The sequence below is a fragment of the Lemur catta genome, chromosome X (assembly GCF_020740605.2).
Source record: "Lemur catta isolate mLemCat1 chromosome X, mLemCat1.pri, whole genome shotgun sequence".
Lineage (NCBI taxonomy): Eukaryota > Metazoa > Chordata > Mammalia > Primates > Lemuridae > Lemur > Lemur catta.
In genome coordinates, this window is record NC_059155.1 from 71472848 (window position 1) to 71491361 (window position 18514).

Consider the following 18514-nt stretch of genomic DNA (forward strand, 5'->3'; position numbering starts at 1 on the left):
TCAGGAAGGGCAGCTCATGGAAGGAATCTTGCAGGAGGAGGCTTGGAATAGGTCTGATTAACCCTCGGGTCTCCCCCTTTTCCGTCCGTCTGAGCAGCGCGCTCCCCGTGCGTCGCGGTCTCTGGGTCCTGCCCAGCCCGCCCATCCCTCGCTTCCAGAGCGCAGCCCACGGGGATTCCCAAGTGAAGCCCACTCTGCTCCTGCAATCTGTGGGGGGAAAGGACAGTCGAGGGGCCTCTCTCCAAGTTCCTTGGGCTCGGATTGCACAAGTCTCCCCTCCCTCCTCTTCTCACCCACGTTTTCCCTGGAAAAGGGGGCGACCGAACTCCCGGAGTGAATCGAGCCCTGCGGAAAGCGGGAAGGTCACGCTCGGCGGGAGAAGGGGATTGATGGCCGAGTCCCAAGCGCGTAATTCACCGCGCAGCCGGGTCAGCGCGACCCGGAGGGCTCTGGATGCCGGCCAGGGGCGCAGGGCCGCTCTCCCGGCCGTTCCAGGTTGTCTGCCCCGGGCGGGGAGGCAAGCAGCCGCCTCGCGCCGCCGCCCCTGCTTCCCCCGCCCCGGGTGTGCGGGCCCGCTGGCTCCCGGGCTGTCGCCGGCGCGGGGCTGCGTGAAGACGCGGGCTCCGCGTCCCCCGGGACTAGGGTTCTCCGGGGCGAGTTCCCGAGGGTCTCCGAGGCCGGGCATGGCAGCGTGGGAGGATGGCCAGAGAGCCGAGGCTGAGGAGCCATCCGGGGCCGCCCGGGCCGGGTCCCCCCGCAGGCGCAGGGCGCGGGGCGCCGGCCCGGGTGCCCTTGGCAGCCGCCCCGCGCAGAGGTCGGGCGCGAGGTCCCCGCGGAGGCGGGGAAAGCCCGGGCGGGCCAGGGACCTCCTCTGTCCCGGCGCTCAGAGGTGGAGTCCGGCTCTCTCTCTGCAAAGCTGCCCCGCGCACCGCCAGCTCTTTCCGGCAGCTGCAGGGCGGGACGCACGCGGGCGGGCGTGAAGGGACAACCGGCTCCATCCAGGTCCTTTAAAGGATGGAGCAGCTGCGGGTTTGGGCTGCTGCCCTCCTCCTGGAGCCGGCTGGGGTTCGTTAGCAGCAGAACGGGGGACAAACGGGTAGCCGCGCTTCCCCGTTGTATGTCACTATCTGCTTTGCATTTACATCGCTATTTTTGAGTAAACTTCACTCAAGAGATGATAAAATTATTAGATGACGCAGGCATGCGCAATGCATGAGAGAAACCAACGTTGTTCTAAACGAGATAGGTGATGTCGTCTAATATTTATCTGACCATTTCATTGCTTTTTATTTTTCCCCTTAAGTGACTATTTTGATCTTTTCTGTTTCCCTGAACGTATTTTATTAGGCAGTTCCTTTCTTTTTATTTAATGGTTGAGTTTACAGAGGTTTTCCCAAACTTCCTCCTGGATAAACAACCAGACTCTGCCAACATAATCATGTTGCCTGTTCCAACAGAAAAATAAATAAGTAAATAAATAAGGGTGGTAAACAAACCCACAAATAGTGGGATAAATTTTAGGATGAAAACTTTGAGGACTGTGATTAAAGGAAGAAAATACTCCTGATTATAAAAGACTGTCTTGAGAAGTTTTTTTTTTTTTTTTAATCCAAATATGTACAATAGATAATGACTCACTCTTGGCTAGGGGTGGGGAACCCGCAGCCTTAAGGCCACATGTGGCCTTCTAGGTCCTTAAGTGTGGCCTTTTGACTCAATCCAAATTTTCAGAACAAATCCTCTTATGAAAAGGGATGAGACAGAGAAAGTTGAAGTTTTGCTTGCCTTCTTTGGTGCTTCCAAAAGAACAATCTTGAAATTAGAAGACCCCGGGTTCCTTGTCATTGGAGGCCAACACATAACTTTTAATTCTTTATTATTATAGAAACATAAATGTAAATATCTCCCCTGCTTCTCCTTCCTCTTGTTTTCTCTCGATCTATCCAGATATAGACAGATAGATATTTAGATATATGTATATGTGTGTATATTCACGCTTGCCGAGCACAAGATAGTGAGATTTCCCAATCTTAGTATGCCAGTCAAGAATGAAGGCTACGTTCTATAGTAATGATTAAAATGACTTGGCAAAGGTTGAAAAAAAAAATAAGAGTTTAGTCTTTCCTAATTGACGTGTTGCAAGCATCACTACAATATATGATTTGAAGTCTTGGGAAGCTTCAAGACAATTGAAACGATGCATGATTCAAATAAATATTGCTAAAACCAAGCCAGCCGGTGCTACCCGAGGATAAAGGCATCCCGTTTTGCTGTCCCACGCCAGGTGTCCAAGGACGAGGCGCCCCAACAAGATGCCCACCCGAGCTCCCTGGGGGGCGCTCTCCGTGGTCCTGATCCTGGTCTGCGGCGGCCACCCTCGAGCGGCGCGGGCCTGCCCGCACCCCTGCGCCTGCTACGTTCCCAGCGAGGTGCACTGCACGTTCCGGTCCTTGGCCTCCGTGCCTGACGGCATCTCCGAGCATGTGGAAAGGATCAATCTGGGGTTTGTACTACATTCGTCTCAACGTCTTTGCGCGCGCCTTATTTTGGTTTTGGAGACATGTCCGTGCATCTGCTTAACTTCGTGTGAAGTGTGTTTCCTTCGTGTGTCTCTCTGTCTGGCCCATGCCAGATGGGGAGGGCAGAGGGCAACGTCTTTTAAGGATGCTAAATGCAGCCCTTTCGGATGGTTATCTGACTACTACTCCATCACATGCAACCACTCTAGGGTCTAGGAACAGCTTTAGTTTGTCGAGAAATCGCCTTGCAATGCCTCTGACACATCCTTAAACATAAGAAGTCTATTTCAAGAGACAGATTTCAGAAATTATTATTTACTTATTTAAGAATAATAAGAGAGAGACTTCAGAAAATATTAAAACGAATAAGTAGATCATCTGAGGCATTTTCTAACTCATCGGCCTTGTGACTTTGAGGCAATAAAAGAGTTCTTTTCGGTTTTGCCTACTTAAAACATTAATTTTTGTTTAAAAAAGTATTTTTATGCAGCATCCTAAATATAATTTTATGTCTTCATTTTATTTTATACACACAAATGTTGATTGTACATAAATGTCAGTTGCTGTGAACTGCAGGCACTCATGTGCAATTTTAGCAGTCCACAGTCATTTGGAATTTTTCAACAGTATGTATTAGTGATTTTCAACCATCCAGAAAAGAACACATTCAGTTAGTCTTTGATGCATATCTGCTGTGGGAATGTTTTAATAAAATGGAAGGGCCAAATGCAAGTCCACAAACAAATAAGTGTAAATCCTATAGCACAGAGTTAAAAAAAAAAAAAAATCTTGCATCTGTTGACTATAAAGTCCAGTGGTTGAATAAGAGAATGACAAGTTGACATCATCAGACGGAAACTTCCCTAATCCATGGCAATAGACCATTGAATAGATTTCTCCGTGAAATCTTGGGAAACCTTTTGGTCTGAGTGCCTGAAAATCCAACCCCACTGCTGATAGCTCAGTAAGGAAAACAATTTGATTTTGCCAGAGGAAGGGATATTAATACACAAGCCAGCTTTCCTTTTTACAATCTTGTAAGTTATTAAGACAGACTCCTTGTCTCATGGGAGCAAGAAAATGGAAGAGGCACCAAAGTCCATTGGAATCACCAAAGGACGTGGTTGATGGAGAGCGGAAAATAGAGCTTCATCTACAATTTCTCTTTTCTTGTGCACCTCTCAGGCTGCAGAGTGGCTCTGTCTAGGTGTTGTTTTTTCATGAGCCATTTTAACACATGGTCCCACTTGCTGGGATTAGCCACATAATCCCTCAAACCCAGCCCCTTGGCAGGTCGCACAGCACGGGGTCCTGCCAGACAAGCCTCAGTGGAGCCCCTTACAAAGTATGGGAATGGCGGCATGGTGCAGAATTATTTCTCAGTGCGCTTCCTGGGCAGCAGTGTTGTGTGCTGCGGACGGGCTGTCAGGTTGTAACTAGCAGTGAGGTGGTTCCTGTACTTATCTTCCCAAATGAGAAGGTTACTTGTCTGATAGCTTTAGACTTGCAACACCAATAGGACATTCCTTTGGAGAGGTTTGCATCTTGTCTACAGTTTCTGGGATGTTTCTCTTGCCAGCTATCTTTAAACAAAAGTATTTTGTAAGTGCAAAACTTAACCAACCTCGAAACTAGAACATAATTTCTAATGGTTTCATTTTAAGCAACTTACAGTAAAGACAATGATTGATGCTGCTCTAAAGACTTCACCCCTGGAATAAAGCAAAGATATCAAAATGCTTCTTTTTCCTGTCGGTACCAGTGATATCTTGAGATGGCTTTGTGTAATATCAAAAAAAAAAAAAAAAAAAAAAAGAAAAAGAAAAGAAAAGAAAAAATTTAAAACCCTATGGAATCATTTCATTGCATGAACATTTGTGACTTCCTTCTGGCTTCATTTGGAACAAGAATAGATATGTTACTTTTTTCATCACTTTTAATATTACAGCACTTTTTCTGAAAATCAATATCCAAATAGACAATGAGGCTGGCATCGTGCATTTTCTTGGGAAAAAAAAGCAAAGCAAGGGCAGTGTGTAACAGATAAAACTCAAGGTCTCATTTGTGTTTTAGCAATCTGGAAGGCATGTAAGACTGTCAAGGAATGAGGCTTTTTGGCCGAAAGCTAATGAAACTTTCTGTTCCCACACAGCTGTCTTGGGGGCTCTCCGTCTTCATTGCTGTTTCCTGCTTGGGCAACCTCCAAGATTTTCTGAGAATTTCTCTCCAAATCTTTTTATTGAGGAAACAAACAAACAAACAAAAATAACATCCACCTAGTGTCTGATTTCCAGACTTTCAAAGATTTTTTTTCCTCCTTTGATTAAAAGCGTCCTTTTAATGATATCTTTCTGGAACTTCTCTGGTACCCATATTGTATATTTTATTTTAAATTCTGCCTGGCGATACTCACCAGTACCTTTGATGCAATTTTGCAAATACTGTCTGACATAAGCATTTCACTGAGTTTGCTATGGGGTCAGCGACTGACCATCAACAGGTGATCAAGATTCTCTGTAATGTAAGCCAGGTGGCCAGGAAGTTGTAGAACTGGGCTTTACTCAGGTAATCTCTTGTGTTAGATTCTCCTCCTGAGTGTCATGCAAATTTCCTGCAGGTTTTGGAAGGATGCAAAGAGAGTTCCTGCATTCCCCTGGGCGCAGAGAGGAAACACAATTCCTCCTCCACTCAGCACTCAAGGGATAAGCTCGGCTTCTGTCTGTCCTGGAATAGCCTCCCCACTCCAACATGAGACACCAACAGCATCCACTTCTGTAGCTCTCTAAGGCCTCTTGAAAACAAGCATGAGGAAGATGACAAAGTGACACTGGTCTTTGAGCTGACGTGGTCTCATCCCAGACCTTGGGAGTCTGACTTCATGGTGGGGGTGGGGGACACACTGTTCCATTAAAAATAAAAACGGCAAAGTAAGAGGGTCATTAACCATGCCTGAGGCTTCCTTTTATCCGGTCTGGACTTGGGTCATTTGTGTATTTCTGAGAAGAATTATTGAATGGACATGTTGACTCCTATTATTATTGTTTTATTATGTCATTTTTGAGCATTTATGAATTTTGAACGTGTGAGTATTTACTTTGTTATTGAACATCTTTTCTTCTAGAATATACTGTGTATACTATCTCCCCGCCTACATACGTTTTAGTTGCTATTTTGGACTGTCCATTTTTCTAGTCATGTCTCGTTTTGGTGTGAATTTCCCTCTAATCTCCTTACTAGCTGCTTTGCTGTAGACACAGTTCCCTCCAGAAACTCTGCTGCAATCCTCGGCCCATGGTGACTTCAGGGCTATAGACATTATGTCATCTAACCCACACATGCTCCTTTGGAGATAGAATTATCAGGAGCATTACTAATGAGGAATTTGAGCTTCCAAGAAGTTAAGTAACTTCTCTGGCATAGCCAGGAGGCAACACTGAGCATGTCCGACCTCAAAACATGAGTCTTTTCCGCGGTTCTGTCTCATCTCTAGCAGACAACAAGACAGACCTTAAAATTGGGACCCCAATCCCTGACCCAGTTGGCTGTGGTCAAGATCCTACATTAGACTCTGCAAGATATACTGAGCTCATTTGGGGGTACTTCCTTCTTCTCTTACTCAAACTTTTTACCTACTGAGGCGGTCATATCCCTAACATCACAAAATAGACCTCATTCCCTTGGGTTTCAGTAGTTGTTGCGACATTACCTCTGGGGGAGTTTTGCACCATGATTCTGTTCCTTTGAACTTACCGAGTGAAATATTGTGTCTAGTGTTTGTTGCTTCTCCTGCCTCAGTTAATCACAGGTGAATGCAAGTTGAAGCTTTGCTCTCAGGCTGTGTGGATCCTACCTGTTGTGACTGTATATTCTTGGATGCCGTGCCCTATCTTTTGGGAGTTTCCCCTTCTCTACAATGAGGATGTTGCAGATTTTTTCCACCCTGGTCCTGTTTTAACAAGACCAAAATAGCACTAAGCAAAAATATAAACTTTGGAATCGGGCACACCCTGGTTCAACTCTCTTTCCGCTGCTGATTTGCAACGCAACCTTAAAACATTTGGAAACATTCTGAACCTCTGTTTCTGCTGTGGACAATTTAGCGGGACGTGCCTGCCTCATGGGGTTGAAGTGATAGAGTTTCAAAAGTGATTTGCAGAAGATGGGGGTCAACTCCAGCTAAGCCTCCAACCTCCGGTGGAATCCAATGCATGTGCACACTTAGCTAAGAACCCAATTCTTATACAATTTTCCTCTCACTGCTAGCAAATACAGCAGCACTTGGCTGACAACACACTAACGCACCAAGGAAGCGTGGAGAATGTCATATAACCCAAAAGAGAGAAGCTCTGTATATAATTGTTCTTGGACTACATGAGTCAAAATGACTCACAGGAAATAAGATCACCTTTGATGGCATCCCCCCTGGACACTATTTTGAATCCACACAATATTCTCCTAACAAGGTGGGGTGAATGTTTTGCCCTCTGACATTTTCTTTGCATGACTTGGTCTTACGGATGTCAGCGCAATTATGAAAGTAGGTCGTTGAAGGGTTTGAAGCAATCCAGGCCAATGCTTTTGGTGGTGGAGATGATGGATTTAAATTTCTTGCACTCTAGACTTGGTAGCTGAAAGGTGCTTCCTAAAGCCTGACTCTTAGGAAAGTTAACACCCAGCTGGGTGTTTCTGAAAACTTTTCCATTGGGGTCTGGGTTCAGGCACGTATCAGTTTATGAGAAAACAGCACATAGCTGGCAGCTACTACATGGAGCCATGCACTTGCATTCTGTGCTTCCTTTTATTTAGGTGACAAGGAAAGGGGACCAGTAGCATCAAGCTAGATGCATTATCTCCCAGCAGAAACACTGAAGTGAGGTAGCAGCATGCGGGATTCTCCATCCATCCTGTAATCCATTCTCCGGGGATCACGTTTAAGGCTGGTCGTGCACCATGACTGATACAGCAACAGGAAATTTCCAAACTGGTCAAGAAAACGTCTCAACTGATGTTTACGCAACAACAAAAACGGAAAAAGAAAACCCAACAGATTTACAAACCACATTCGGGATGGTCCATCGGGCTGGGCAACGTGTCCTTGTGCAATGAGAGTGTTGGTGTCTGGTGGGTCAATGGTTAGATTTGACCTTTCCACCCGGAACGCTTTCCTGTCTTGTTACATAGATGTGAAGTTCTCTCTGCGGCTGAGACTTTGGCCATTCCTGCCACCATGTGACAGCCATCAGTGTTGCTGCTTCCAAGCAGTTTCCAACAAGAAGCCTTATGCCTCATTTGGGATTCTACATCCTACTAAGCCTCCCGTGGACATTAGCATATTCCAAGCCGAAATTCTCCGTGAATATTCTGCAACTGAATGAAGACTAATGAATATGCGTCACTTTTTTTTTTTTTTTTTTGAGACAGAGTCTCGCTCTGTTGCGCAGGCTAGAGTGCCCTGGCGTCAGCCTAGCTCACAGGAACCTCAGACTCCTGGGCTCAAGCGATCCTCCTGCCTCAGCCTCCTGAGTAGCTGGGACTACAGGCATGCGCCACCATGCCCAGCTAATTTTTTTCTATATATATTTTTAGCTGTCCAGATAATTTCTTTCTATTTTTAGTAGAGATGGGGTCTCGCTCTTGCTCAGGCTGGTCTCAAACTCCTGACCTCGAGCAATCCTCCCACCTCGGCCTCCCAGAGTGCTAGGATGACAGGTGTGAGCCACCACGCCCGGCCCGTCACTTTCTTTTGATTCCAGAGATAGAGAAGGACCCAAAGAGATGAATGTGCTGTGGAAATGGCCCCCATGTGACCCCAGAATCAGCATATTGCTAACTTAAGGGCAGGCTGGGGAATCCTTTCCATGTGGGACTTAAGCATCCGCTGTTTTTTATTCTGATTATTATTGTTACTTTTTTTTGTAGGTTTAATAGCATACAGACCCTGTCCGAAACCTCATTTGCAGGACTGACCAAATTGGAGCTACTTATGATTCATGGCAACGAGATCCCAAACATCCCGGATGGAGCTTTAAGAGACCTCGCTTCCCTGCAGGTAAACCCGGGCCGTGAGGAGCATTGCTAATTGCATCCTCTACGACCTACGATAGAAAAAAAAAACAGAAAAACTCTATTCTTGGGATACTTCACTTAGTAGCTATGCTGAAATAAAAAAGAAAAGAAAAACCCACAGCAACTCTATAATTCTCCCTAATGATTAATAAAATGGCTTTTTTTTTTTTTGCATGAAAAACAAGCTTAATGTCCTGACGTTCCAGCCTTCCCTACTGGTTTCTGTCGTTCGCCCTGCGCTTTCTAAACTGCAGACGGGATTTGTGTGTTTCCCCCTCCCTGTCTCTGCAGGTTTTCAAGTTCAGCTACAACAAGCTGAGGGTGATCTCAGCACGGACGCTGCAGGGTCTGTCGAACTTACTGCGGCTGCACGTGGACCACAACAAGCTCGAGTTCATCCACCCGCAGGCGTTCAGCGGCCTGACGTCCCTGCGGCTGCTGCATCTGGAAGGAAACCTGCTGCAGCAGCTGCACCCCGGAACCTTCTCCACGTTCTCCTTCCTGGGCTACTTCCGACTCTCCACCGTCCGGCACCTCTACTTGGCGGAGAACAGGATCCGCACGCTCCCCGCCGGCGTGCTCCGCAACATGCCGCTGCTGGAGAACCTCTACCTTCACGGGAACCCCTGGTCCTGCGACTGCGACATGCGCTGGTTCCTGGAATGGGACTCCAGGTCCAAAGGTAAGAGGCGAAGAGAGCAAGCGACTCCCAACGGCGCGTTCTTTTGCCTTCACGGACACGGTCCCTTGCTCTCCAAGGCTCTTAGGTCGCTTTATTTATCTTGCCTGGGCTGAAACCAGCACACCCGGTCAGTAAGGCAGGAACTTACACGTGACAAGTCAACACTTCCACGCCAAGACCTCTCCACTGTATATGCTAATGCATGCATCCCTTAGTGAAATATAAAGTAACGACGTAACGAGCACGTAGCCAGTTACGTAGCGTGGACTTGGGTTGTCGTACAATGGATGTCAGGAGTGTGGCGTCCAACCTTGGGCTGCACGTGGGAAGCTGGGATGGGGAAGGTCTATGAAGCCACGTCCTCTGAGGAGGCATCAAGGGATGCTTGGAAAGGGCAGGGTGGGGCTGGCTCTGAGATTGTTCTTTTATGGGCAGAGGAGAGATGTTCACTATTGATCCAGAGATCAATGACAACCACCAGGATGAATGTGTAGAAGATGCAAGAGTAGATTGTGGTTCAAAATAAGAAAAGTTTTTCCTTCCCTCCCTCCTCCCCCCTTCCTTCCCTCCCTCCTTCCTTCCTTCCTTCCCTCTTTCTGTCCTTCATTCCTTCCTTCCTTCCCTCTTTCCTTCCTCCCTTCCTTCTTTCCTCCCTTCTTCCTTCCTTCCCTCCCTCCTTCCTTCCTTCCCTCCTTCCTTCCTTCCTTCCTTTCTTCCTTCCCTCCTCCCTTCCTTCCTTCCCTCCTTCCCTCTCTCTTCCTTCCTTATTTCTCCCCTTTCCCTAAGCCCCACCTGGCAACCCATCTCCCATCCTCAGATCCCAATGGGTTTACTGAATCCTGGCTCTAGTTGCTTAACTCCATTCTCACAGCCACTGGCCTGGCTCGGGCTTCTTCCTTCTCTCTCTGGTAGGAAGGTGGAGCATTCTGTCCAGATGTCCCCACAGCCTTGCTAGGCCCCCGTTCTGTCCACTCTCCAAATTCAGTGAGAACAATTTTCAGAGCTTGCATCCAGCCATGGCACACGCCTGCATGGATCCCCCACCAGCTTCTGTTGCTGTCAGGGTGACAGGGACACTTTTTCTAAGAAGGTCCCACACAGTGCTCATTCCACTTGTCTCTCCACACACATTCCTGACACGGCTGGTCCCCTTCTTCTTCTAGTCATCCACATCCAGCTACACTGTTCTCTCTTCTGTTCCTTGCACCTTGCAAACTTACTCCCAACTCAGCATCATTGGAATTGCTCAGTCTCCTGCCAGGAGCATTTTCTGCTAGATGTTCAAGGATCCGGCTTCTTCTTAGCCTTCAGAGCTTCACTGCAAGGCTGCCTCCTCTGAGAAATTTTGTTGACCTCCACTTCCTTTTAGACTCTTTAGCCAGTGCCCACCTAGAAGTTTCCAAACACCTGCCTTATGTCAGGATTACATATGAGTGGTTTCCTTCCCTGGATGGATTCAGGGATCCAGTTGTGTCCACCTCTGACTCCACCTTAAATTTGGCATCAGAGTGACTTGATCAGGCAATGGATGTGGGAAAGATGAAGATGCATCCTCTTGTGAATGGTCTTAACCAGAAAAGACACACACCAGTCCAGTCACACTCCACTGAGAGGACCTAGTCCCCACTTCCCAATGGGGGCAAGGGGACTGAAAGTGCATCCAGATAGCTTTGTCACAGAAGCAACACGACATTATGGAATTGGGACTGTGGAGTTTTGGCAGGTAGAGAACCATCTCTGCCAATCTCTGGAGGAGATACGTGTGCATGTCTTTGCCTGTGCATGCCTATGCGTACATGCGTTTTTGTATAGGTGTGTACATACGTGTATGTGTGGTGTGTATGTATGTGTATATGTGGGGGGAAGTGTGCAAAACAATCCTATTTGCAATTTGAGGTGTGCATTCTGAAAGTTGCCTAGAAAAGTGTGATCAGGGTGGCAAAGGAAACAATAGTGAAGCCAGTCAGGAGCTGTATAACTCTGCAAGTCATGGATAAGGCAGTTTGCCTGGCTTCCATCCAAGGGGGAATGGAAGGATATGGGCAGATTCCAACGGGACTGTCAAAAAGAACTTCCACCAGTCTTCAAGTTCCCCCCAAATGGAGAGATCGTGGTGCAACTTATTGGTGCAGAGAAGGCATGAGAAGTCTAGGTTGGGGGCAGAGAGAGAACATAGTTGTTTTTCTGTAGATGTCAGTTCAAAGACCCTTTGTGATATCTAAACAGGCACGTCAAATAGACAATGGGGTGTGGAACTGAGAATGTGCTTGGCTTGGAGAAGCACATAGGGTAGTCATCATTGATGGTGTCTGGGGCCATTGATGGTGAGATAGACCAAAAGGACTGGGAAAAGTCAAGAAAGAATCCATCCGTAATGAGTCAGTCAGAGAAAGATGAGGCAGTGAACGAAACCAAGTACCCAGAAAGGATGGAAGGAATTCAGGAGGATTCCAAGAGTAAAACGTGAACCCCTCAAAGTAAACAGTCTGTAGTGAGAAAAAAAAAATATATATATATATAGCAAAAGGACAAAAAAACAATTATAGGTAGATATGATGGAATTCATATCAAAGTTTCATCCTTTCACCTGGAAATATTTTCATGGCGTGCAATCACTTATGTCCATTCTCCTGGACTTTCATATAAGGTCCACAATGTAATGTCTATGAATGAAGTGCATTTTTTTCAACTTAAAAATACTGAAAAAAACTCTATTAGTGTTTATTATTCAATGTTGAGTAATCATAAAACACCGGTTAGTTACCGCACGCTGTGTGAAATCTGTGATGTAAAGTCAAGACAACATGAGTGTGGGATTCCTTCATCGTGGAATTGCTGGGCAATGGGGACCATGTGAAAGTCACACCCTTCTTTGACCCCTGGACTTACAGAGTGTCTGTTTGCTTGTTTGTTTCAGGGATTCTGAAGTGTAAGAAGGACAAAGTGTACGAAGGCGGTCAGTTGTGTGCTATGTGTGCCAGTCCCAAGAAGCTGTACCGACAAGAGATTCACAAGCTGAAGGACGTCACTTGCTTGAAGCCTTCCATAGAGTCCCCTCTGAGGCAGAACAGCAGCAGAGATGCAGAGGAAGAGCAGGAACCAGAGGAGGACAGTGACAGCCAGCTGGTCCTGGAGGGCTTCCAGCTCCCCTTGTGGAACATCTCCTTGAACATGACCGATGAACATGGGAACATGGTGGACTTGGTCTGTGACATCAAGAAGCCCATGGATGTGTACAAAATTCACTTGAACCAAACGGATCCTCCAGAGATTGACATAAATGCAACGGTCGCCTTAGACTTTGAGTGTCCGATGACACGGGAAAACTACGAAAAACTGTGGAAATTGATAGCGTATTACAGTGAGGTCCCCGTGAAGCTCCAGCGGGAGCTCATGCTGAGCAAAACCCCCAGAGTCAGCTACCAGTACAGGCAGGACGCCGATGACGATGCTCTTTACTATACGGGTGTTAGAGCTCAGGTTCTCGCAGAACCGGAATGGGTCATGCAGCCGTCCATAGAAATCCAGCTGAACCGACGTCAAAGTACGGCCAAGAAGGTGCTGCTGTCCTACTACGCGCACCATTCTCAAACCATGTCCGCCAAGGATATGATGCAGGCTCGGAGCAAAAGCTGGGTCATGATCGAGCCGAGTGGGGCTGTGCAAAGAGCTCAGACGGTCCTTGAAGGGGGGTCGTGCCAGCTGAGCTGCAACGTGAAAGCTTCTGAGAGTCCGTCTATCTTCTGGGTGCTTCCAGATGGCTCCGTCCTGAAAGCACCAATGGACGACCAGGACAGCAAGTTCTCCATCCTCAGCAGTGGTTGGCTGAGGATCAAATCAGTGGAGCAGTCTGACTCTGGTTTGTATCACTGCATTGCTCAAGTAAGGGATGAAATGGACCGGATCGCATATAGGGTGCTCGTGCAACCTCCCTCTACTCGGCCCTCTGAGAGAGACACGGTGACAATTGCCAAGAACCCAGGGGAGCCAGTGATGCTGCCTTGCAGTGCGTTGGCAATACCCGAAGCACAGCTCAGCTGGATTCTTCCTAACAAAAGGATAGTCCATGACTTGGCTAACACGTCACACGCATACATGTTGGCAAATGGAACTCTTTCCATCCCCAAGGTCCAAGTCAGCGATGGCGGTTACTACCGGTGTGTGGCCGTCAACCAGCAAGGGGCAGACCATTTTACCGTGGAGGTCGCCGTGAGTAAGAAAGGGTCCGGCAGGTCATCCAAAAAAGGTAGACGTCCGGACGCAAAATCTCTTTCTCGAGTGAGAGAAGACGTCGTGGAGGATGAAGGGGCCTCAGGCATGGGAGACGAAGATCACACTTCCAGGAGAATTCTACAACCAAAGGACCAAGAAGTGTTCCTCAAAACAAAGGATGATGCCAACACGGGAGAGAAGAAAGGCAAGAAAGGGAGAAGAAAGCTGAAACCCTGGAAGCATCCCGAGAAAGAGCCGGAGAGCAACATAGCAGAGGGTCGCAGAGTGTTCGAGTCCAGACGAAGGATCAACATGGCGAACAAACAGATTAATCCCGAGCGCTGGGCGGATATTCTAGCCAGAGTCCGTGGGAAAAATCTCCCTAAGGGCACAGAGGTACCCCAGGTCATTAAAACCACTACTCCTCCATCCATGAATCTGGAAGCAACACCTCCTTCCCCGGCTGTTTCTCCCCCTTCCTCATCTCCTGCACAGACAGCAACCATTGCCAAAGAATCCTCTGCGGATATGTCTCTATTTGGTGAGGAGGAGCAGGTGTTGAGTACCATTTCCTCACCCACAATGGCGCTAGAGCACGACAGCAATGGAGTGATTCTTGCAGACCTCGAAGTTACAAGCACACCATTGGAAGAAGTTATTGATGATGCATTTTCTGAGAAGGTTGAGGAGATATCTCCCACTGAAGTTGACATGAAGTGGGTTACAGCCCCGACACTGATATCTGACCCGTATGAGTCCTCTTCTGCTCTATACTCTGTGGACACAATCTATGGAGAGCCCACCCATGAAGAGACAGCAACAGGGAGATGGACGACAGCAGATGGTGGGTCCATGCCAGAGCCCACATTGAGTGGGTATGAGCCTCCATTGGATGTTATCTCCTTGGCCGAATCTGAGACGATGCAATACTTTTACCCAGATCTGGAGACTAATTCGCAACCAGATGAGGATAAGAGGAGAGGACCGACCTCTGCACACTTCACTCCAACCCCCGTTGTGTGGATTACTGACCTCAGGACACTGGAGTCATTTGAAGATTCCACTTTAAGGGAACATGATGTCCCAGGTCAATCACATCTACAAGGGCTCACAGACAACATCCAACTGGTGAAAAGTGGTTTAAGCACTCACGGCACCCCGCTGATTATAAAGGGTGTAGAGGAGACGTCTCAGACACCACAGGAAGGAGAGATGCTGGAGAGACACCCCACAAACTCCAGAAGTTCTGAGGGTGAGGGGCAAGACATCAAATCCACCACTCTGCTGGATTCCATAGTGGGAGTGAAGAGCAGAATCTCTCCTTTTAACCTGCCTGGGGAAGCCACACTTGGCCCTGCATTGGACAGAGATATGACCACAGCAGCAATGATGACCCCAAGACAAAGTGCCCCTGCGCCGTCGGCAATCCCCACTCACCCTTCTCAGAGAAGAACCAATGGGAGGAGGAGGTTACGCCCCCACAAATCCCGCCACCGGCATAAGCAAACCCCACCAACAACTTTTGCCCCAACAGAGACTTTTTCTACACAACCAACTCCAGGACCTGAAGTTAAGATTCCAAGCCAAATGGAGAGTTCTCTGGTTCGTACAGCTTGGGCTGATAACACAGTTAATATCCCCAAACAGCTGGAAATGGAGACGAACCCAGAACCTGTATCCAAGGGAACCCCACGGAGGAAACACAGGAAGAGGCCAAACAAACATCACTACACCGCTTCTACAGTGAGCTTGAGAGCATCTACATCCAAGCCCAGCCCTTCCCCAGAAAATAAATATAAAAATGTTATTACTCCCAGTTCAGACACTATACCTTTGTCCAGAACTGTTCCTCTGAGGACTGGGGACTTGTATGAGCTAACTACAGTGGAAGATTACATGACAACCACCACAAAAATACATTCGTCTCACCATGATGTCCAAGAGACACTTTCAGTCACGTATGAACCTGTATCAGATGGAAAGGAAATTAAGGATGATGATGTCACAGATGTCAAAGGCTATGAAACTGATACTTTAGTCCCCGGTGAGTCGATCACTAATGTCATACCAACTTCTGGCTCGTTGGTCTCCACTGTGGGAGAAGTCTCTACTGAGGAAGGCTCCCCTCCCATAGGCTTTCCAGGAACTCTAAGCTGGAATCCCCCAACGACAGCTCAAACTGGGCAGCTGGAGACAGACACCCCTGTTACCAGTTCTGGAGAAAACCTTACAGATCCTCCCCTTCTGAGAGAGCTAGAGGATGTGGATTTGCTCTCTGTGTCTTCACCTTCCGTTACAGTCTCAACACCATCTCAACAAGAAGAAGCTGGTGCTTCGACTGCTCTCACAAACATGAAAGCAGAGTTGTCCTCAAGTCAGGCAGAAAGCACCACCCATGGGCAGGAACATCATGAAACCACTGTGGCTTTTCTTCACACTGACACCAGATCACAGAATCACATCCCTACTGCTGCTCCCAGGGAGAAGCCAACCTCCCTGTTCCCGCCCACGAATCTTGTACCCTTGGCACAAACCACCACTAAGCCAGCACTTCTTAGCTCGAGAACATCTCCAACATCTACAGATTCCAAGGAAAATGTTTTGTTGAATTATGTGAGGAATCCAGAAACCAAAGCACCCCCAGTGAGCAATGAAGGGACACAGACTATACTGAGGCCAAATGAATTATCTACCACTTCTTCCAAGCAGGGCACATCTGAGTTGTCTCCGAAGCAAGAGTTGGGAAAGGAAGTATTTGACAGAAAGAGCAACAAGAGTCTCCCACGCAGCCCACAAAGTCACCACCAGCATGGGGGAGCCCATGTCTCTCACCAGCCATCCAGAGTCCCTGCCAAACCTATCCCACCATGGGGAACAGTTCGGCCACCTGATGTAGCTACACAAAGCTCCTTCAGATATTTCGTAACATTACAGCCTTCCCGTCATTGGACCAACAAACCGCAAATAACTACATCTCCCCCAAGGGCTTTGCCAGGGAGCAAACTCTTTTCCACTCCAAAAGTATCAACGACAACAACTCCTGCTCCATTGCACATGTCCAAACCCAACATTTTTACCAAAGTGACTGACCAAAGACCTGACCAATTCAATGGCTACTCCAAGGTGTTTGGAAATAATAACCTTCCCGAGCCAAGAAACCCAGCTGTCAGGCTTCCAAATTCAAGAGTTCCTCATTATTCCAATGGAAGACTTCCTTTCTTTATCAACAGAACACTGTCTTTCCCACAGCTGGGAGTCACTGTGAAGCCCCAGACATCCACCTCGCCTGCCCCAGTGACAAGAGAAAGAATAGTCAACCTGGGTCCGTACAATAGGATACATTCCCAGAGCACCTTCCACGTAGACTTTGGTCCTCCAGCCCCTCCCCTGCTGCACCCTCCCCGGACCATGGCATCACCCTCAACTAACTTACAGAATATCCCACTGGTTTTTCCCACCCGGAGCTCCATCCCCTTTGCAACATCTTCTGTCCAGTCCTCTGGAAGCTTCCATCAGAGTAGCTCAAAGCTCTTTGCGGGAGGACCACCTGCATCCAAATTCTGGATGCCCGGAGAAAAGCCCCAAATTATCACCAAATCCCCACAGACTGTGTCTGTCACTGCTGAGACAGACGCTGCGTTCCCATGTGAGGCAACAGGGAAGCCCAAGCCTTTCATTACGTGGACAAAGGTTTCCACAGGTAGGGTGTTTACCTATCTACATCTTACCCAGAGTTTATGTGGGAGGAGGTGACCGGAATCTGACTCCAGCAGAACTGGAGACTCAGAAAACAATGCATTGGTAGAGCAAAGCTGCACTTTCTTTGCGTAGGTTTGTCTCTTGAATTTTGAGGGCTTCAACAGATAAACTTGGGGAGGAGACATCTGAGAACTTAGATCCAAGCATGTTCCTCTGTATGCTTCCAGGGACAGGAAGTGAGGAGTTGGAATGGATGTGGGATTTTTAATGAAGCCGTGGAAACATCTAATAGGTCGTTTGGATAGGGAATAACTTAGGCTTTGGGATATTCCGTCATGGGACCCTCTCAGCTTTTCCTCACTTGGGTCCTGTACAAAAGTCTTCAACCACCCGTATTGGCACAGAATAGATAAGAGGGGAAGTCTGCAAATGCCCCTGGCCCTTCTAATGGTTTGCAAAGGTAAACCCAGCTTGGTCACACATCAGCTTCTAGTCTTCTAAGCACTAATCAGGTGCTTCCTCGACTTGAACCTAGAGAGATGGTTATATGCGTCTGCTCGGGCTGCCATGACAAAGTCCCTCAGACTGGGCAGCTTAAACACAGACATTTATTTTCTCACATCCTGGAGGCTGGAAGTCTCTGAGATGCAGGTGTCTCAGGGCTGATCCCTCCTGAGGCCTCTCTCCTTAGTGTGTAGACGCCATCTTCTTCCTGTGTCCTCACAGGGTCATCCCTTTGTGCGTGTCTGTGTCCTCATCTCCTCTGCTTATAAGGACACCAGTCCTACTGGATCAGGGCCCACCCTGGTGACCTCATTTTACCTTGATTATCAATTTAAAAATGCTACCTCCAAATGTACTCATGTTTTGAGGTCTTGGGGGGTGAGGGCTTCAACAGATAAATTTTGGGAGGACACAGTGGTCTATACTTGGAAAGTTAGGGTGCCCAAAGAACATTCTTCTTCACAAATTGACTGTCTACTTTGTCTGAATGGCAAAACAATTATAGAAGAAAATAAAAGCTGAGAGTCACATCCTCCATGAGAAACCATCCCTTTCTTCTCTCTCAACATAATTAGATCCTTCATCCCTGGCTTCTGACCAGAAGGGGTGTGTGTGTGTGTGTGTGTGTGTGTGTGTGTGTGTGTGTGTGTGTGTGGTGTGTTATTTCTACTTGGACAATACAAGAATGATTTTGTGGCTAGCACTTAGCAAACCTGTACTTTATTTGCTCAGGTTTGTCTCCCCAATTTTAAAAGAGTTCTAGAGGCTCCCAGAGGCACTGAGCCTTGGGAAATTACTTACTCCTCTGTTCAGCTCAGCATTTCAAGTCATA

The 18514-nt window shown here is 47.6% G+C and overlaps 1 protein-coding gene across 1 annotated transcript in view; it reads left to right on the forward strand.

Annotated features, from left to right (window-relative positions):
* Positions 1-2287: 2287 nt before the first annotated feature.
* MXRA5 (matrix remodeling associated 5) overlaps positions 2288-18514 on the forward strand; it is a 29745-nt gene continuing 13518 nt past the window's right edge. The window contains exons 1-4 of the mRNA XM_045537674.1: positions 2288-2503; positions 8439-8568; positions 8877-9267; positions 12185-17179. Of these exons, the coding sequence (XP_045393630.1) occupies positions 2313-2503; positions 8439-8568; positions 8877-9267; positions 12185-17179 (5707 nt within the window). The 5' untranslated portion in view covers positions 2288-2312. The remainder of the gene's footprint in view (positions 2504-8438; positions 8569-8876; positions 9268-12184; positions 17180-18514) is intronic.